A 22,166-nucleotide genomic window follows, 5' to 3' on the forward strand; every position below is an offset into this window, starting at 1 on the left:
TATAATAAGGAAGCTTAAATAGTATTCCTTTCTGAATGTACATTACGTATTTTCATCTGCAATTGACAACACAGTAGGGGAGAAAAACAGTTGGTTTATTTTATTTATTTAAATATCATGTGAGTGGAGCGTGCCTATTTTGTCTGGCGCGGGGGAGTGGAGCAGGCATCGCAAGCAGTGGAGCGGAATGGAAGAAAGAGAGGAGGATAATATGAGCGGTGAGTGGAATTTTGTCACCACTCTGCTCACATTCTCTGTACAGATGTGGGGCAACAACTACAGTATATCATTTTGAATTGGAAACACAAACAAGGTCTAGTACATTATGAAAGAGCGATGAGTCTGAGAGATACTAGTGTGGGGAACTTCCCAGAAGGGAGGTACAACCTATTACATTTACATTTAAGATGGAATACCTGCTTAACAAATGTTCGATAATAATATTCAAATAGTAACATGGTGTGTTTAGTCTTAATACTTATGTTAAAAGAAAAAAAAGTACTTCCCTACCTTAAACATAAAAGCAGAAATTATTAATATTTTTACAAGAAACACATTTGTTGAAACAAGATGTACACAGGCTTAATTCATAATTTAATTCTGGTAAACGTATATGCACTAAATGTGGTGGACCCAGGGTTCTTTGCTAATGTAGGGAAACTTGGAGTTGGGAGACCTGCCTGTAGTTGTAGGGGGAGATTTTAACCAGACCCAGGACTTTTTTCTGGATAAATCATCACCAGGGAACACTAATAATCCCAGTAACTGTAAAGCTCTGACAGAACTAAGCATAGAGCTCGGCCTGATAGATATATGCGATTAATACATCCTATGGAAAGGGATTATGCATTGTGTTCCTCAGTGCACAAAGTGTCATCTAGAACTATTTTTTAATCTCCAAAACTCTTGTTATCACATTTACCATATGGGTAAATATGGTAAATGTGATAGGAGTTATTACAATATCTGACCATGCAAATGTGGATCTTATAATGGATGTGGGGAGGAAACCTAAAAAATCTCAGAAATGGCAATTAAATACTAGTATATTACAGGACTCAGCTCAAAACAGCCATACTCCAGAATGTGTGAGTAGGGGAGAACCCTACATGTCCTTTGTGTTCATCACTGACTAGCCTAGTACATTCTTACAGGATGTTAGGGTGCTCTGAGCCAAAGTCACTTCACTTGGCATCATGACCAGGTGCTGCAATGCTTGGCATTAGCACTGGAAGAACAGAGTAATAAGATTAAAATATCAGCAATAGCTGGCACTGACAATCCTCCATCCTGGAAAGCAACCAACAGGAAAGGTTGCTAGAGCCTGGGACAGTTGGAGGCTGCTAAAGATTGGAGAATGCAGGCAGACAGCCAATGCCTTATTTTCCCACCCGAGGCTGCTACAACAACCATTCAACCTGACATTGTCCTTTGGTCAGTCTCAGCACACCTTGTTCTCCTGGTGGAGCAAACAGTTCCATGGGACGATTTGCTGAGTTATCTATCCGCTGAGGTGGAACAGCGGGGGTGGAGGGTCCAGGTTTATCCAGTAGAGGTGGGTTGTTGGGGATTTGTTGCACACTCCATGATCCGGCTTCTCAGACAGGAGTTGCAGGGTGTAGTGAAAGTTCTATCCGAGAAGCCAGACAGAAGTAGCAACTGGCTCTGGTTGAGGAGGAAAGAGCCGATTGGGGATCTCAAAAGAAAGGTGATGGAGGAAGTTAACATCAATGAAAAGAAATGGATGCCTAAAGTAAACTGGGCTGGGTTGAGATGGAGGGAAGGTGTGCTGGGACGCCAGCATCACTGTCAAGCCTTCCCAAGTTGTTGTGGGCTAGTAAATGAATATGATCACAACACAAAATACTGCCATCACCTTTGTGAACACCCTGGGGGCTGTGAAAATCCCAAAAAGGAGCACCCAGAACTGGTACTGAGGGCCCTGAATGGAGAAGCGGAGCTATCTCCTGCAGCTGTTGTGTATGGGGATATGGAAGTAGGCATCCTTTAAATCTATGGACACCAACCAGTCACCTGGTTGGACCACCTTGATAATGGTGTTTAATGATACCATCTTGAATCTTTGACAGGATGCATCTGTTGAGACCTCTGAGATCTAGAATATGTCTGAAATTTCCTGTTTTTCTTGTGAATTACAAAGTATTTTGAGTAATGGTCTTCAGAAGATGAGGGGACCTGTTTTATGGCATGGGAAAGGAGCATGGACTTGACTTCTTGTTGTAAGATGTCTGCTTGTGGCCGTGACCAGTTCATTAGTGTCCTGATAATGCCTGTTATTGGCGGCCGAGATTGGAATACTATTTTGTAACCAAAATTGTATGATGGTGAGGACCCAGGTGTCAGATGTTATATTTTGCCAGCTTATTAAAAATTGAGAAACCCTGCCCCCTATTGGCAGAGGTGAGGGGGGAGCAATGGATGGTGGGAAGTGTCAGGAGGGAGTAGAAGGCTTACCACCTCCTCTGAAATGACCCTGTGAGGGTCTGTATGGTCTGGTTCCTTAGCCACGCTTAAACCGTGGCTGTCCACCAAAAGTGGATTGCTGTGATTGGTGTCTGAAATATAGCTGTCTATGAAAGAGCCTCTCCTGAATGTTGTACCTCTCATCCCTGCTGAACAGGAACGAATTGCCTGTCTTGCCTCCTTCATGTGAGACAGTGCGTCCTTGATTCCGCTGCCAAAGAGTAATTGCCCCTGGAAGGGTAACTCCATTATTTTGGTTTGTGTATCAGTAGCTAGCGCTAATGTTTTAATTTGGAGACATCTCTGAGCAGCCACCACACTTGCCACAGCTCTGCATTGGTGTCAATCGCATCACAGCCAGCTTGAAGTTGTATCTTGGATACATTTTTACCTTCCTCTGCTAACTGCATGCCCAGTTCGATGTTCTCTGGTGTGGGTGTCTGTAGAGTAGCAGACAACTGATTCCATAACTTATGCTGGTATTTTGCACCACATAGCTGGTAATGACTGATGCGCATACCACCTACTGAAGCAGTGTAGCTCCTTTTCAGGAATGTCTGCACCTTCCTGTCTGCACGATCTGATGCTGGGGGTTGGAGGATGTAGCCACCCCTGGTGTAGTTATGATGGAATCTATATTGGGTAGTTTAAACAAATGGTCTTTTTGACCAGCAGGCACCCTGTAGAATGTATCTACCCTTGGAAGGCATGCCGTAGCCAAGGCTGGTCTCTCCCATATAGCCTCAATGGGCTTCCAGACTCAAAAAGGACCCTTTTTGTCTTTTGCATCAATGATGCTCAGGAAATCATCCTCATCCTTTGTAGTTGTCTGGATATTTATATTAAGAGAGGATGCAATCCTTCTCAAAACAGCATCAGCGTTTGTATTTATTGCCGCTGCAGCATCTGCATACTGGGGTGGCTGTGCAGCGCTGGTTGATGTCTCTGCAGCGGCTGCCACACCCATGTGCAGATTTATCAGATCGCTTCCTTGGGGGGAGACATGGCGGAGCTTCGTTGTTCCTTTGGGCTGCCCTCGATGAAGATGCAGTGCGGGTTCTATCCAGTCGCTGAAGCAGGGGTGATGGAGGTCGTCTCCTCTGTGTCGTAGTCTCTGACATGTTGGTACACATCATACAGAAGCCAGTGCTGCACGATGGCGATAGGAAAACCGCACAACTTACAAACAGTGGCCATGGAGATGACAGGGTGTACACACACTGACACACTAATAAAGGATTAACACAAAAATAAACAGAGAGAATGGGAAAACCACACTAACGCAAATGCCAATACTGAGTCTGTACCCAAGCAATTGCAGGAGAAATCTGGACAATACTTAATACTTATTTGGAGGAGGGTTTTATACGGGAAGGACACCTACTTTGGTGCCAAAAAGGACTATATTGCAAGGATCTCTTGGGTAGAGATCTGTTTGTTCTCCTGACCCAAGCAAAATTGAGCCCAGAAGTTCACTCAGTATGGAGTTCATCAAACAAGGTAAGAACCTAGATTTACCTTGAACTTGTAATGATTAGTCAGATGCCCTTCCGCTGAGAAGTTTAAGGAAAATAGACCAGAAAATGTTCATAAAAGAGTTGCATATACAGTATCTGGACAGTGCCATATATCTGAATGGAGCTATATAATTATTATTATTATTATTTATTTATTAGCAGACGCCCTTATCCAGGGCGACTTACAATTGTTACAAGATATTACATTATTTTTGCATGCAATTACATGTATTTTTTACACATTATTTTTACATATAATTACCCATTTATACAGTTTTTTTTTTTTTTTTTTTTTTTTTTTTTTTTACTGGAGCAATCTAGGTAAAAGTACCTTGCTCAAGGGTACAGCAGCAGTGTCCCCCACCTGGGATTGAACCCACGACCTTCCGGTCAAGAGTCCAGAGCTCTAACCACTCCTCCACACTGCTGCTAATTGAACTGTTCATGTCTCAGTGACAGGATGTGATTGGTTGATTTGGCAGTTGCAGGTATAGGACTGGTTGCTTTCATCAGTGCAAAGTATTGATTGGCTGGTTTTAGTCGATCTTAAAATAAAATTGGACCAACTGCGTCTATGTTTAGTATTTGCTGTCCAAAAGATGTGAACTGCGCTTTCATTAAGGCAATTCAAAATAAAAAAGCTGGTACTTCCATGGATTGATTTTAAACTTTATTTACAGTTGATGCTGTGACATAGCAGCAAGCATCTACCGTCTGATAGAAGCCAGCTAGAGCTGCAAGATGAGTGGTTGATGGTACTGAATCATTTTCTAATACTGGGAGACTGAAGTCTGACTCCAACTGGGGGGCATTAACCTGGTGGAACACACACTGGCTCCTCAATTTGAGTAGCTTTTGAAACCGCCAATAATAGCAGGAGAATTGAAGTCAGTAAGGATACTGCTTTGGTAGTTTTTCAGCTAACAGATTGCAATTGCCACGGTTTTTCAGTTTATTTACAATTTTGTGGTTGGTCATCTGCTTATTTATGAGCCTATACTCCAACAATACTTCATTTATAAAAGACAACTGACTTTTGGGTGTTTTATTTTTCCCCACTGATTTTAAAAGATAAGGAGATCAGCTTCGTACAATAGTTTCCTTTCAGTTAATCATTTCAATATTTGCAACTAACATATCGCAGCCGACCATGGGTTGTCGCCAACTAATAAAGTACCAAATGGAAAACTGGCTTCTATCCACATACTGTAAATACCACATATTAAAGACAGCAGGCTTCTGCATTTCTAGAGTAAAACGTTTTCTATAGCCCCTGCCAATGCTTGTATGTTGTAAATCAATCAGTGTGATGGTAATGACTAAACAGGTGCGCACTGTTGTGTAACTGCAAATTTTAATTTGGTGTCCGGTATATGTTCCTATCAAAATTCAGAACAAAAAAATAAATGGTTCTTTGTTATTGCATGCATTTATATTTTCCTCAAAGGGTTTTCCAGCTAAAAAGTTAAATAAATCAAAATCAGACCCTTTGTCTTGCTAGCTGTCCGAGGTCTGTATCCAGAACAAATAGGAGGCAGCAAACACACTCCTAGTACCTAAATGCAGCTCTCTGAAACACGATAAAACTGCTTTCAGGCATACATCTTTGTCCAGCGTGACCACAAAAAATCTTTAAAGAATTTCTATAAATGGATTATGACCAAATGCTTTATAAACATATGGATACCATCAATCTGCCTCTGTGGCAGGCCCCTCAGCTGAATACACAACTTTTTTTATTTTTTTATATCTGGCCACAGAACCGAAAATGACGGCCATGCCAGTAGACTAGGAAAGCTTTCGATTAGTCTGATCACTAAACTCTACAGGCTGAAAATGTAGACACAGCATTTGTCTTGTCATGCTTTATAACCGTGACACACTGCCATTGTGGATTCTGGCTAGTTGGTGAGATGAGATGAGGTGAGGTTAAAAGCTCTTAACCCATGAATGCAGACAAGCCCGGCTCTTGTTGAGAGGCCCCCTTGCAGTGTGCGGGACCGCCGGTTTATGCCCAGCCTCTGACCTGTTACCCATCTTTACTCAATGTGACCTTGAATATCAAAGGTATAAAAGCATAGCTTGTTCATAAATATTAACACATGCTTTTAAAAGGGAGAAACATTTTTTGCTTGTCATATTCTTATTTAACCCTCACAGATTAAATAAGAATGTCCTGCAACTACAAAATGTATAGTTTTTATTTGAGTTATGCCAGCGGAATTTAGTTCTTCCAGAATTATTTTACTAATGTTCTGCCACACATATTAACTTACTTTGGGGACATCAACTGCAACCTCCCTCATGGCACTGGGTTTGACATCATTCATTGCTTGCAGGAAGTCATGGAGAGTGACTGCCACGGTTCCCATCACCTGGATGTCCGAGGGTTGGGTGTGTTTGCCTAAAGCTCGACGCAAAGCATACAGCCCTGAAAACAGAAAATAAGAAGCCATTTTTATTATAGATATCCATTAAACACTGACTTTGAAAATATTTTTTCATCAACAGATTCCGGACAACTTAAATGCCGAAGACCACTGGTTATCTACTGGGGCCCACTGAGGTTGTCCAAAGGGCCTCAAGAAAATGTATAAATACTAAATGAAACCTAAATTCGATGACAAAGGTTTCAACTCCAGACAACTGCCCCAAGAAATACAGAAATTTGAATCTTTTGTAAAACAGTATGTAAAAAAAAAAAAAAAAGAAAGGTAAGATCCAGACATTGACAAACCACACGGCTATGACATCATAGACCAACTTACTTACCAGATCTATTAATATTACTACACCTTGATAGTAACAATTATCTAAACAGTGTTTCTGTAGGTAAAAATGTCAACATACAACTGAAATCACTCATAATCTGTTTTTTTCATCTCTGTCACTAAGAATTTCAGAAAAAATGGCAAATATACTGTGGTATTTAGTCAGAGAACAGAACAAGAGGTAAGCACTAGCAGTAACACTTTATTCAAAAGCCATCTGAGAAATTACCACGCAAGTCTCATTCAGCATGTAATATATACAGTGCCTATAGAAAGTCTACACCCCCTTGAACTTTTTTCACATTTTGTTGTGTCAGTGCCTCAGAGTTTCATGCATTTAAATGAGAAAATTTTTCCCACTTATCTACACACCATACTCCACATGGTTAAGGGGAAAAAAGTTTTTATTGAGAAAAAAATTATATATTAAAAATACAAAACTGGGGGGTTCCCGAGTGGCGCATCCAGTAAAAGCACTCGTTAGAGTGCAGGATGCGCTCTATAGCCTGGACGTCGCGAGTTCGAGTCCAGGCTATTCCACAGCCGACCGTGGAAGGGAGCTTCCATGGGGCGGCGCTCAATTGGCCGAGCGTCGCCCGGGGGGAGGGAGGGTTAGGTCGGCCAGGGTGTCCTCGGCTCACCGTGCACCAGCGACCCCTGTAGTCTGGCCGGGCGCCTGCGGGCTTGCCTGTAAGCTGCCCAGAGCTGCGTTGTCCTCCGACGCTGTAGCTCTGAGGCGGCTGCACGGTGAGTCTGCAGCGTGTAAAAGAAGCAGGCGGCTGACGGCACACGCTTCGGAGGACAGCGTGTGTTCATCTTCGCCCCTCCCGAGTCAGCACAGGGGTGGTAACGGTGAGCTGAGCCTAAAAAATAATTGGGCATTTCAAATTGGGGAGAAAATAATAAAAAAAATTAATTGGCAACGTCTAAATTTTAAAAAAATAAAATAAATAAATACAAAAAATACAAAACTGAAAGATCAAAACTGGATAAGTCTCCACCCCCCCAAGTTAATACTTGGTGGAAGCACCTTTGGTAGCAATTACAGCTGTGAGTCTGTTGGGATAGGTCTCTACCAACTTTGCACACCTAGATTTGGCAATATTTGACCGTTCTTCTTTACAAAACTGTTCAAGCTCTGTCAAGTTCCCTGGGGAGCGTTGATGGACAGCAACTTCAAGTCATGCCACAAATTTTCAATTGGATTTAGGTCGGGGCTCTGACTGGGCCACTCAAGGACATTTACCTTTTTGTTCCTTAGTCACTCCAGTGTAGCTTGGGCTGTGTGCTTTGGGTCGTTGTCATGCTGAAAGGTGAACTTCCGTCCAAGTTTCATCTTTCTTGCAGAGGGCAGCAGGTTTTCCTCAAGGACTTCTCTGTACTTTGCTCCATTCATTTTCCCTTCTATCCTGACAAGTGCCCCAGTCCCTGCCGATGAGAAACATCCCCATAACATGATGCTGCCACCACCATGCTTCACAGTAGGGATGGTGTTCTTTGGGTGATGCGCTGTGTTAGGTTTGTACCAAACGCTTAGGCCAAAAAGTTTCATTTTAGTTTCGTCAGACCACAAAACTTTTTGCCACATGGCTACAGAATCTCCAGAGTGTTTTTTTGCATACTTCAAATGGGATTCAAGGTGGGCTTTCTTGAGTAATGGCTTCCTTCTTGCCACCCTACCATACAGGCCAGATTTGTGGAGTGCTTGGGATATTGTTGTCACATGCACACTTTGGCCATAAAAGTCTGTAGCTCTTGCAAAGTTGCCATTGGCCTCTTGGTAGCCTCTCTGATCAGTCTCCTTCTTGCTCGGTCATCCAGTTTGGAGGGACGGCCTGATCTAGGCAGGGTCTTGGTGGTGCCATACACCTTCCACTTCTTAATAATCGTCTTGACCGTGCTCCAAGGGATATTCAAGGCCTTTGATATTTTTTTTATACCCATCCCCTGATCTGTGCCTTTCAACAACTGTGTCCCAGAGTTCTCTTGAAAGCGCCTTGGTGCTCATGGTTGAGACTTTGCTTTGAAATGCACTACCCAGCAGAGGGAACCTACAGGTACTGCTGAATTTATCCTGAAATCATGTGCATCACTACAATTTACCACAGGTGGAGGCCACTTAACTTGGTGTGTGATTTTGAAGGCGATTGCTTACACCTGAGCTAATTTAGGATTTATATTACAAGGGGGGGGGGGCATTTATCCAACCAAGCTATTTCAGTTTTTATTTTTAATACATTTTCACAAATTTCTAGAATATTTTTTTCACTTGGAAGTTGTGGGGTAGGATGTGTAGATAAATGAAAAAAAAATAAAAAATTAATGCATTTTAATTCCAGGCTATAAGGCAACAAATGGTGAAAATTTTGAAAGGGGGTGTAGACTTTCTATAGGCACTGTATATATGCAGCAGTAGCATCTACTTATTAAACTAAGTATCACCTTATAAAACTGACTAGTGAGTATGTGATGTTTAAATTAGACACAACAGATACATCTCACCACTACCCTCCTATTTCAGAAACATATTTAAAACAAAATTAAAAACTCTCCTGCTCTCTTCTGACACAACCGTTGGGCTTTTAAACAAGGTCGTGTTCGGCATATAATTCTATTGTGCTCGCCGCGGACGGGAAGGACTGTGGCACTGCGCAAACTGACACGGAAGTCGTTTAGTCCACATATCATCTAATGCTGGTTTACAATCTAGGGAAATTATGCTGGTTATCGGCCATCGATGTGAAAACAGCCTTATTGGTCAGCTTCTCTTGAAGACCGCAAAACCTGAGTAGGATCATTTCCTGCACACACACACACACAAAAAAAAAAAAAAAAAATTAACCACTCGGAAGCTCCTCCCTTGATGTCAAGTGCCAGGGCAGTGTTTAGCTGTTCCGTGAATCCCTCAGGTGTGGGAAATCAGTCTGCTTTCAATTCACAAATGCCATTTTATGTCGAAAATGTTACTGTAAATGGGAATGTTCAATGTAATGTTTATGGCAAATAAAGTACAAAATATATGTATTCATCTCTTTTTTCAGTGGAAGGATACATAATACATTTCAAATTCTTTCCTTAAAAAAAGCAAGTTTGTGTAATTAAAAAAAAAAAAAAAAAAATGTAGCCATTTTATACATGAAATAACCCACTCCAGGGTGTGCAGTAGAGAGTGACATGAAGACAGGACTCCCGATGGGACAGGACGGGACGGGACGGGAAAAATTTGGACAGGAACATTTTTGAAACAACACAGGTTTCCAGAATTAAAACAGTATCCAAAATCAGTATTCAAAATTGCAGAATATAGTGCTCGATAAGGCCCTAATGTCACAGTTCACTTGCAAATGAAAATGCACAAAAACAACTAAAGATCACAGATTAAAAAAAATACATCACTGTTTAATGATTAACTGTTACATTATCGTAGCTTGTCTCTTCGCTTTGTTTTGGCTGCATTTTCGTCAGGTGAAACTGGAGAAACGCTGTGTAACTGCACAGGGGTCTCACGATTTACCGCATAAAAATGCAAACAAACCACAAAAAAACACACACAAAAAAAACAGTCACATATAAAGCAAAATACAGTACAATACAACAAACATAGATACTGTCATGCATATTCATGAGCAGTCAAGACTGGGGTGTGGTTTGGTAGCGGGTAGATTTATTGTCTGTATGTATTTTTATAATTAACAGCAACTGCTTCAGACTGATTTGGCATGCAATTATAAGAAAAGGGAAGAGAGGGTTAAAAGAGTACCATTTATAATCACATATTCTAAATTATTACCCAACATTTCAAAAATAGTTTGGAAACATTTATGTATACTTCAAAATAATTCCGAAAGCACCAATCGTAGCTTTTTGAATTGATGCAAATTTAGGTGACATTTTTGTCTACAGTAAACATAAAGGGGTCATAGATAAATTAAGAGACATTGCAACCTGTAAAGGCACATGTAAACGGTGCAAATATATTAAAGAAAGATCAAAGTGAAATCCCAAATAAAGAAAAGAAATATTCAGTCTTAAAAAATCTGTCATGTGAAGACAGCAACCTTGTATACGGTATATTTTGCATAAAATGTAATAAAATAAAATATGTAGGAGAGACAGGTACATCATTATATAAAATAATACAGAACCACTTATCAAACATAAGAAATAAAGAAAATGAACCAATAGTCCAGCACTTTACAAGCAACAGACACACCATGGATGTGGTTTGTGGTTTTAGAAAAAAAATAATTAGATAATGTAGCGCGGGTCTCTGTCCGGCGTAATAAAGACAACGTTAACCCATGTCATGCTGGGATGAATTAATGTACAGCTCTGTATCCAACTAGAGAAGAGAGACTGTACCACACATTCCTTGAGGAAATCTGTTGTAAGTATGTTATTATGTGCAACGGAAAAGGAACCCAAGCAAGTCTGTTTGCTCACAGATTCATACAACAAAAGAGCATTGTCTACACAGAAAGCAGTTCCCCCAAGACTGCGCTGATGATAACAGTTATAAAAAGTAGAGATTTATTTCCTAGGCAACTTGCGGTCAAATAACCTCCCGTGCACAAAGCAAAATATTTACCAGCTATTATAATATATTATGCATATCACAGTGATTTTACAAAACAAACAATTAAATAAGACCATGATTGACCATTTTATTTTAAATTCTTGCATGTCCTGGAAGACAAGCGCAACCGTTCACCTCTTTAGTTTTTTTGACACTTTTACTCCCAATTACTGTGTATGTTTCCATCTTGTGCCCTTAGTTTCCCACGTGCTTGGTCTCAGAATATAAAATGTAATACAGTACAGTAAATCATTGATGGAAACGTCTGAATATTTTCTATTAAAATACTTTTGCATGTCACAGGAAGTCAATGTCGATGCACTCTCCAGTGCAAAAGGGCATTATTAACCATTTCTAAGACAAATTTCTTGAACCTACAATACCGGCACAAGTTATGGAAAAAACAAATGATTTACCACAAGACTAGGGGTGGGGATTGTATTGCCCACATTTTCTCACACAGACTCTTTACATACTAAATATTTTGGTATCCCTAAAATTAATAATCATTTCCTCTTAAAAATAATAACATATTTTAATGAGCAAGACATCTCTTACATATTTTTTTAAAAAAGGAGACACTTTTCTATTCAGGGATACCAAGATACTTAATAAGTAAAGGGTCTGTGTGAGGAAAAGTGGGTAAAGCTGTCTAAAAGGGCAGCAGCGCGGAGTAGTGGTTAGGGCTCTTGACTGGAGGGTCGTGGGTTCAATCCCCAGTGGGGACACCGCTGCTGTACCCTTGAACAAGGTACTTTACCTAGATTGCTCCAGTAAAAACCGAACTGTATAAATGGGTAATTGTATGTAAAAATAATGTGATATCTTGTAACAATTGTAAGTTGCCCTGGATAAGGGCGTCAGCTAAGAAATAAATAATAATAATAATAAATAATATGAGTAATCATGGCAGTGTCTAACATTACTCAGAACTGGTAATACAGTGCGTTAAATAAAACCCACAGACTGGAAATAACTAAAAAAAAAAAAAAATTATTTAGTACAGTTATTTTCATCCTACCCTCTTTACAAACACCTCACTAAGACGACACACAGTTTAACTTCTGCTCTTCGGAAGTGCATGAAAATGACAGTTGCATGGCTTATATATAACTATTATGGTTAACTGTACAGAGATCCGGTTGAGGTGTGAGAAGATTTTGATTGTTATCCCTAAGCGATCTGGCACTGCTTAATAAAGGAACAAATACCTGGCATCTAATATGTTAGCTAATAGGATCTAACTTTTTTTAAAATCAAGAACTTCATGAAAACACAATTATTTTATGTTGACAATATACCCTTGTCACAAAGACGGCCAGAGTGGGTGGCGTCAGACCAGACAGGAATTCAAACAAAGAGACGGTGGTTGTGATGAGCTGAGTGCAATGGCTGCACTCAGCGTTTATTAACAAATAAAAGGTTTGAACAACGGAATACAAAACAGGACACGGCACTACACGCCAAAAGAAACATATAAACAAAACGGACTATACAGTGCACGGACAGACACACAAACAAACACGGTGAGTTTTAAATAAACAAGTATTGTGCTGGTCCTACCAGCACGTAATAGCAATTGATATTTTAAAGTTATTTCTCCTTCTCTCTCTCACCCGTTCTCCACTCTCGAACACCTAACCCTGACTGAGTGCTACGTGTCTCTATATATACTGTTGTGCTGGGATTCAATTACTAATTAATTATTCACTTGAATCCCAGCACGTGAATTAATTCTGTGCAACCCCGTGCTCACATATTACATTTTAAATGCACGTGCGTGATGTGCAATCCCGTGCCTAAATACAAATCTACACTTTTTAAATACACGTGAAACACAGACCCGTTTATATCCCGTGTACCAATCTATACACCAACATTAACACACGCACGCAACACACAAATGCACACAGGGACGGGGCGCATTGCCACATATACCCCCCCTTGTGCGCAGCACACATGGCCTCAACGGCCACCTCCCCCCTTAAAAATCCAGCAGTCCAGGACAAAGTCTCGGGCTGGGAAGGGAGGCTTCAGTGGGCCCATGGCTGGCCATGCTGTCAGCACCCCTGCCGGTAGTGGCACGGCCGACAGCCTGTTGGTCCCGTCCTGCAGCGAAAAAGCTGCGGGGCAGGTGGTCCCCCGACCTCCCCCTTCTTCGTAGCCGGCAGCTCCCTCCTGTGGGGCTCCGACCACAGTACTGCCGGCAGCGAAGAAGCTGCAGTGGGAGCAGGTCTCCGGACCTCCCCCACGATCTCCGGCAGCGAAACTGCTGCAGTGGGAGCAGGTCTCCGGACCTCCCCCACGATCTCCGGCAGCGAAACTGCTGCAGTGGGAGCAGGTCTCCGGACCTCCCCCACGATCTCCGGCAGCGAAACTGCTGCAGTGGGAGCAGGTCTCCTGACCTCCCCCACTTTCTTCGTGGCCGACAGCTCCCCTTGGTGGGGTTCCGGCCACAGTACTTCCTGCTGCGATGCGGAGCAACTAGCAGCCCCAGGCGATGCGGCACGGCTGGCAGCCCCAGGCGAGGGTGAAGCGTGGCAGGGAGTCAGGACCAGCCGGGATGCGGGTGTTGGCCCTCTTCTCGGCCTCTGCGACCAGGCGATTCTTACCCATGCTTCCTTCAGCAGCCTATGCAAGGGCTGCGGAGGGCCGCCAGCTTCACGCCCTGGTCTTTCTGGAGAAGGGAGAGGCAGCTCCTGCTTCTCTCCCCCTGATGGTGATGGAGGCAGAGGCAGCTCCCGCTCCTCTCCTCGTGATGGTGGGGAAAGTGATACCAGCAGGCATTCATCCTCTGCTGGTGGGGGAAGTGATACCAGCAGGCATTCATCCTCTGCTGGTGGGGGAAGTGATACCAGCAGGCATTCACCCTCTGCTGGTCGACAGGGACCCAGCAGGCATTCACCCTCTGCTGGTGGACATGGCGGAGGCAGAGGCAGCTCCTGCTGCTCTGCTCCTGCCGGTGGAGGTGGCGGAGGCAGAGGCAGCTCCTGCTGCTCTGCTCCTGCCGGTGGAGGTGGCGGAGGCAGAGACAGCTCCGGCTGCTCTGCTCCTGCCGGTGAAGGTGGGAGCAGCGTGTAGTCTCCTGGCGACGGAGGTGGGAGCAGCATGTCGTCTCCCCCTTTTCCAGGGGACTGGTGCTGCTCTGCCTCTCTTGCAGGGGACTGGTGTGGCTCTGCCTCGGAAGGGGAAACCAGCAGGCATTCTTCCTCTGCTGGTGGAGGTGGGACCAGCAGGCATTCTCCCTCTGCTGGCAGCTTGGTTCCTAGGGTTATGGAAGCCCCGACTTTCCTCTCTTTGGGCTGTGGACGCACCGACTCCTCCCTTTTGGGCTGTGGACGCACCGACTCCTCCCTTTTGGGCTGTGGACGCACCGACTCCTCCCTTTTGGGCTGTGGACGCACCGACTCCCCCCTCTTGGGCTGTGGACGTTCGGGCTCCCCCCACTCAGGCGTAGGACGTTCGGGCTCCTCCCACTCAGGCGTAGGACGTTCGGGCTCCTCCCACTCAGGCGTAGGACGCTCGGGCTCCTCCCACTCAGGCGTAGGACGCTCGGGCTCCTCCCACTCGGGCGTAGGACGCTCGGGCTCCTCCCACTCGGGCGTTGGACGCTCAGGCTCCTCCCACTTGGGCTGCGGACGCTCAGGCTCCTCCCACTTGGGCTGTGGACGCTCAGGCTCCTCCCACTTGGGCTGTGGACGCTCAGGCTCCTCCCACTTGGGCTGTGGACGCTCAGGCTCCTCCCACTTGGGCTGTGGACGCTCAGGCTCCTCCCACTTGGGCTGTGGACGCTCAGGCTCCTCCCACTTGGGCTGTGGACGCTCAGGCTCCTCCTCATAACTGCGGAAGGGACAGTTGGCGAACAGATGATCCTGGTCGCAGAGGAGGCACCCCGGCGTTGGCTTGTTAGATCGCCGTGGATGTCTGGCCCTTAGGCGGCACTCCTCCTCCCTGTCCTTCACCTCTTTATCCTCCTTCCATCCCATTTTATTTATTTATATATATATATATATTTTTTTTTTTTGTAATCCAACACTTTTTTTTTCCCAAAACATGCGGTTCCTGCTCTGGCCTGAGTCCTGGAGGCGCTGTCGATCCCACGCAGGACACCACGTGTCACAAAGACGGCCAGAGTGGGTGGCGTCAGACCAGACAGGAATTCAAACAAAGAGACGGTGGTTGTGATGAGCTGAGTGCAATGGCTGCACTCAGCGTTTATTAACAAATAAAAGGTTTGAACAACGGAATACAAAACAGGACACGGCACTACACGCCAAAAGAAACATATAAACAAAACGGACTATACAGTGCACGGACAGACACACAAACAAACACGGTGAGTTTTAAATAAACAAGTATTGTGCTGGTCCTACCAGCACGTAATAGCAATTGATATTTTAAAGTTATTTCTCCTTCTCTCTCTCACCCGTTCTCCACTCTCGAACACCTAACCCTGACTGAGTGCTACGTGTCTCTATATATACTGTTGTGCTGGGATTCAATTACTAATTAATTATTCACTTGAATCCCAGCACGTGAATTAATTCTGTGCAACCCCGTGCTCACATATTACATTTTAAATGCACGTGCGTGATGTGCAATCCCGTGCCTAAATACAAATCTACACTTTTTAAATACACGTGAAACACAGACCCGTTTATATCCCGTGTACCAATCTATACACCAACATTAACACACGCACGCAACACACAAATGCACACAGGGACGGGGCGCATTGCCACAACCCTTCATAGAAAATAACTTGCTTTTCTCTGGAGCGCTTTAGTTGAAAGACTTTTCTGTGGTTAAAAAGGGCATCACGGAGTTGAGATTTGAAGATTTAGTATTACAATACAAGTGCCAGATGTGCCTGGCAATAAGGAGCGTAAAACCTCGCAGCACACTTGTGCCTTTTCATTTAATAAGTATACATTGTCTTACAAGAAACAGACCGATGCATTATACAATGTCGAACAGCACTGTTTATTTTACTCAGATTGGCTAAATTCTAAAAGTAGCATAGGCTACTCATCAATAACAGCCTGAATATATTCAGCAGCATTTAAAAGCCAGCCTAGAGAATTCCTTAACAGAGAGGGTTAAAGCAGACAAGAAGGATTTACAATCAGACATGGCTGTATCCTGTTTATATTTTTCAGGATCTGACCGAGACTTTAGAAAACACAATTAATACCACAGCCAAGCACAAGGTCAATCTGTTCCAGCTCTGGCCTTGTACACTCCCTCGAGCCACACATCAATACTCTTCAGAAACCACTACCGGATAAGACGGCAATCACTTTAAATTAATGTTCTTTAACAGTACAAAAACATCTGTTCCAGCCTTAGTCAATAAAGCTAAATCACATTAAAGGCCAACTTGCTGTGCCTGGGTTTTTTTTAGACTGTACTGGTCTTCTACTGTAGCAATGCAATGCTTCCATTTATAATAAAGTCACTTGACGTTGTAAATGGCTGCAACCTCTTGTGTTGAATAGGTCCTTGTCTCTGAATTTTTAAAAGCAGGCCACTTTCAGAGGAGAAATGAAGAGTGTCTCTTTCTCTCCTCAGCTATAAACCCTAAAAACTAAATTGCAGGAAATTGCTTTAAGTGAATCAGATATACGGTCATTGTAAAACAAGTTCCCTGATTATAGTAAGAACGTTAAAAAAGGGCTTCTTTAAACTGCCGGGAGCCTAAATGTTGGTTTACAGTTTAAAAAAAATTGTGCATATAGACAATGACATCCATACAAGACACACAAAAGATAAGAATAAAAAAGTCATATTCTAATTGGTGATTTAAGAGTACCGATTGTAATGTAATATATATGAAGCGCTGTAAATTTTATTTCTGATATATGAGGTTACATTCTGTTGACCAAAAATGCAACACTGTAACATTTTTATTCTAAATGAATTATTAGCTTTTGTTCTAATTGAGCTATTGAGTTTATTCTGATTAATTTAAGGTCAAACATATACAACCCCAATACCCCTAGGTCATGAGATTACCGTGTTACTTCAGACCTTGAATGTCAAAATACCCCCTACTTTGATTTGAATGTGTCACCCAGGTAGGTGCTCAGAGTTTGGGGATTTTCAGAAGTAAAAGGAATATGCCATTGCTTACAGTAGGTGGATACTATTGATCAATACGAATGAAAGGACATTTAACACACCCTGTCGAGTCAAAGTTAATGCACATCAACTACTGTATATGAACAATGACCTCAGTCATGTGTCGCAATTTGCAATAGAACTTCTATTCCAAGATTAAATGTTCCCTGAAGATCTGACCTACTAAATTACAGAGCCAGTTGAATACGGAATAAGACACTGTTTGCCCAGTTATTGCTATGCAGTTCAACATGGATTTACACGGGTCTACTGTATTAATTTAACTAATTCAACATGACTCTGGTTCAGGGGGGTGCTGTGCTAATGTATGGAAAACGAATCTCCTTAGCATGAAAAAAGCCTCCTCTTGGAAACAATTATGATCCAGCTTAGAAAAACAAATTTGGGGTTTCTGATTAAATGGACCACTGCATGATTTATAGTTTAATTTGTCTGCCTAAAGGGATGGGAACATAAATGATGGAGCAATAGTGTTTCTGGTTCAACTGCTGCATAACTCAACTAGCTTAATTACAGAATATAATTAGAAGCATGTTTGTGTGACGTACCCGAAATGCTTACAAACACTTCTTTAGAGGAAAAACACAATGGGGAATATTGCAATGACTCATTCCAAACTCAGTTTTGATCAATGGAGAACTGAAAGGTGGTTTATTCTGCACGTCAGATTAGTTTGCTGCTCATTTCAACACAATATTATTGATTGGTGCCTGCCCAGGGTTTCCATAATTGATCCTAACTCAAACTGGGATCAAGTTAAAAACCATTTAAAATGAATCCTGTTTATTTCCACTGGCAGCAGAGCAATATCAGCAATATTTGTTAGGAAAGCATGAAAAACATATAGTACAGTGTATGTGGTTTTATTTTAACCTATACAGAACATTGTATTGTTAAATGCCTTCTTTTTACAATAGATTCTTACATAACGATTGAAGCAGAATCTATTTGATTTTAGGGACCTTTGCTGTAAATGTCAGGAAACAGATTAAACTCTTTCCTGGAGATGGAAATTAAATAAGCTCTCCCAGAACCTGTACAAGTGCACCATGTCAAAACCACTCTGCAATCCAAAAGCCACGTCTTAGTGTGGCGTTGCGCATATCGGTCAGAGTAGGATAGATTTGAAGTGAGGGTGCATCCACTTCGTGGTATATTAGTCCTGGGCAACAAGAAACATGTTCAGATAATGTAAAATGAAAGATCTGTATGACTAAATAGTTTGCTTACAGGATTACCATTAATCGGAAAAACTATTGCAACATTCAAAATTAACTGAAAAAACAGACTGGAGATGATCATGAAACAGCAGCTCGATCCCAGTCGACAGTCACGCTTGCTTCCTTTCTGAATTATTTACAAAAGTTAACTGTCATGATACATTTCATTAATCCCAATGTCATTCAGGTCTTCAAATAAATAATTAAATGTCTCCTGCAAGAGCATGAATATCCAAATGATTGTATAAAAACTTTTTTTTTTAAACCGATTCTTACTACCGTTTAATATTCATTGTTCATTGCAATGCTGCGGTAAATGCATGTATAAGCAATAAAGAGTAATTATTTACCCATAAGAAAAAAACATGAAATGATTTTAGGGGTGTTCACGGGCTAGCATACCATCAGCATGTACGTGGGCCAGACAGGAAACAAACCACTTTGTTAAGCGAGCATGTTCCCAATTATATAAAAGAACAATTTAGAGGGTTATCACAAACAACTGCATTATCATCACCATGGAAATGGAAAACAAAGCAAAGCAAATACGTCAAAGCATAATTTCCAATAATAAATGTAACCAAGAAACTTCCTAAGTAAACAGATAAAAGGGTATGTGTTTATATTAGCTCTAGCTTTTAAATACGTCTGAATGCAGTAGAATACCAGTACACTGAAAAGAAAACTAAATAATAATGTGTCTCAATTTCAGGAACAGGAGCCATTTTGGGCTTGTATACTTTTTACTTCTCTAGGTTTTGTGAGCAACACCCCTCTGCTGAGCTGTGGATTTCCCAAATTCTGCAATTTTTTTATAATTCTAGTAGTATTTACCTAACATTCATGTTCTTTGCTGAAGACAAGATAGTTTCAACACTTCATCACAATGTAGGAACGTTTTCATTACTTTGAAGTATTTCCGTAAAACTTCTGGCACCTGTATTTACAATAAGGGACAGATGTTCCAAGCAGCAGTAATGTAATTACATACCCCCTTAAAAAGAGAAGTGATCATTAGGTGAAGGTAAGGATAGAGGGTACACAGTATGAACATTTCCGGATATTATAAACAGTCTGGCTAAATAGGCTTGATGGACTGATCTTGTGATATTTATACTAGTGGGACTGCAATGCCACAGACAGCCTTAGAAGGGTATGTTTGAAACAAACTGCTATATTAGGGAAGCTGCATTTCCAAACATCATCAAGCATTTAGCCATGTTTATGTCATTAATGTCTTAGCTCCTAATTTATATTAAGTATGTTGGCCTCAAAAAGTAAAAGTTACTGTATTGGTGTTTAATTTACAATAATTCGGGGAATACTTAATTTTTTGTTGAACCCACACAACCTCCAGGCGTCTAGCCTAAGTGTTTAGAGAAACAGCTACAAATAAATGCAATATTTGAAAGGCCAGAATACTGAGTCAAATGGCCAAACAACCTATTCTAATATATATTACCTACGAGTGCAGCCAAACCTGTCTTACAAGATCACCTGTATAGAAGAAGCACCTGTCAGCAGTGATCACTTCACCAATCCTAACCTCCTATCTATACAGACTACCATGACCAGTGACTTTTAAAGCAGTGAAGCCAGCTATTATAGTCTGGTTAACATGATCACTCTATGGGTTAGTGTATTATGTTTTATCAGTGGCCACACAACTACTTACAGTTCTATAGGAGTGTAATTATAATACTAATATTCTCCAATAACTGTTTTTGGTTGACCAGGTGTAATTCCTTGCTGCGACTATAATTGCAAATACAGTCTAACTTCACTATAACGAACCCTTCTTATAACGAACCCCCTTTTTTAACGATCCTAGCAGCAAGAACCTTTTTTTTTTTTTTTTTTTTTAATGGAAATTAGCCCTATTACAACGATCACTTTTACAAAATCTACCCAGATAAAACGATCTCGGTAGTGACTGACACTGAACTCTCCAGTGTAAATGTGTTATTCTCTCAGGGAAAACAAAGACCTTGGTAGGCTAATTCGAAGATAAGGCTGATTCATAGATAACCAATTGTCGTGTGAATCATGTGTGACGTATGCAACAGTTGCCATCTTCACACAAACTGCAACCATGGCAACAGGCGTGAGGAGGTAACAAGATTGAAACAGCGTGCATTTAGAAAAGCACGAAAAATATGAAGCAATCTACGCTGAAAATGTTTTTCAAGTGAAAGGGCACGTAATTACTGTATTCATCATGCACTTTTTATTTGTTTAATTTGTTTAGTTTCTTTTTAAATATACAGTTTAAATGTTGATCAATGTGAAGTTGTCTTGCAAGAACTACTGTATAAAGATGTTCAATTCAATTAGGGTGTTTCTTCATTATTCTGATACAGCAAATTGCCAAACCCTATTACAGTGAACAACCCGATATAACAAACATTTCTCCAGGTCCCATAATTTCTTACCTAAACTTTAGGGTTATATTTAGGGTTTTAAAATATCTAACTAATGATGAAAACAACAAGATGTGTCAGGTAAATCTCCCAAGAAGGATATAAATACCACTAGAGATGTCACCCTAACCTGTATCCAAACCATGTACATAATAGCGTATCTTAAAAAATGCCTGTGCAAAATTTCATGAAAACCACACAAGTTGTTTCCAAGTCAATAGCCTTCGATTGCTGTGCAGATCAGTTGTCAGTACTGTGAAAAGGAGGTCACCATGAATTACATTCACAGTATGTTGAATAATGTCTTGTATAAAACAAACCTGTATGGGCAGACGTACAGGCGCCTCCACTATGGTAATGAGTGCAGGAACACACCCTGACAAACTCACCCAGTCCAGATGCTATTGAAAGCCACAGGGATTACTTTTCACACCTCTGCATGTTACATGTTGAGGTATCACAGTGGACTAGGTGTTTAAGTGTTTACTCAATCATGACTTGTGAATTTTGATAACTATAGGCAATGTATTCATAACTACAAAACACTTTAATAGTGTTAAATTACTACTTTATTTATTTTATTTGAAACAGATACTTAATGAAAAATCGCCAGGCGCTGCAATACTGGAAAGCAAAGCTGAACCTTCAGGCCTGTATCTGGTAGCTCTTTCTCTAAAGCAACAGCAAACAGCTGCCTTGTGTGCTGAGGAACCTCTTTATGTTGAAGCAGATTATGTGGGAGGGGTTGGGTTTTAGATTTAACAGGGAATAAAAGCCAACTGAAAATCACACACATGATCTTTGCAAAAGCTCTTGAAAATGAAAGGTCAAATTAGCCAGAGGGATTTAGATAATGTCAAAGTCAAAACATGACAATCAAAGTCATTTTCCTTCCTAATTTTCTTGATAACGCTCTGCCTCATTAACAATCAAAGATCAAAGATTACATTAACATTGTAATTACATTTTGTTTTTGTTAAAAGATCATCTGATGTGATAAAACAAAACAACAAACAGTAATTATAGTTGTAGTCATA

General features: G+C 41.5%; 1 protein-coding gene across 1 annotated transcript in view; it reads right to left on the reverse strand.

Annotated features, from left to right (window-relative positions):
- The window catches only part of afg2a (AFG2 AAA ATPase homolog A), a 209,556-nt gene that overhangs the window by 173,967 nt on the left and 13,423 nt on the right, over positions 1–22,166 (reverse strand). Inside the window, exon 10 of the mRNA XM_034035128.3 lies at positions 6,278–6,432. Within this exon, the coding sequence (XP_033891019.3) occupies positions 6,278–6,432 (155 nt within the window). The remainder of the gene's footprint in view (positions 1–6,277; positions 6,433–22,166) is intronic.

This window comes from Acipenser ruthenus, chromosome 1 (genome assembly GCF_902713425.1).
Source record: "Acipenser ruthenus chromosome 1, fAciRut3.2 maternal haplotype, whole genome shotgun sequence".
Taxonomy (NCBI): Eukaryota; Metazoa; Chordata; class Actinopteri; order Acipenseriformes; family Acipenseridae; genus Acipenser; species Acipenser ruthenus.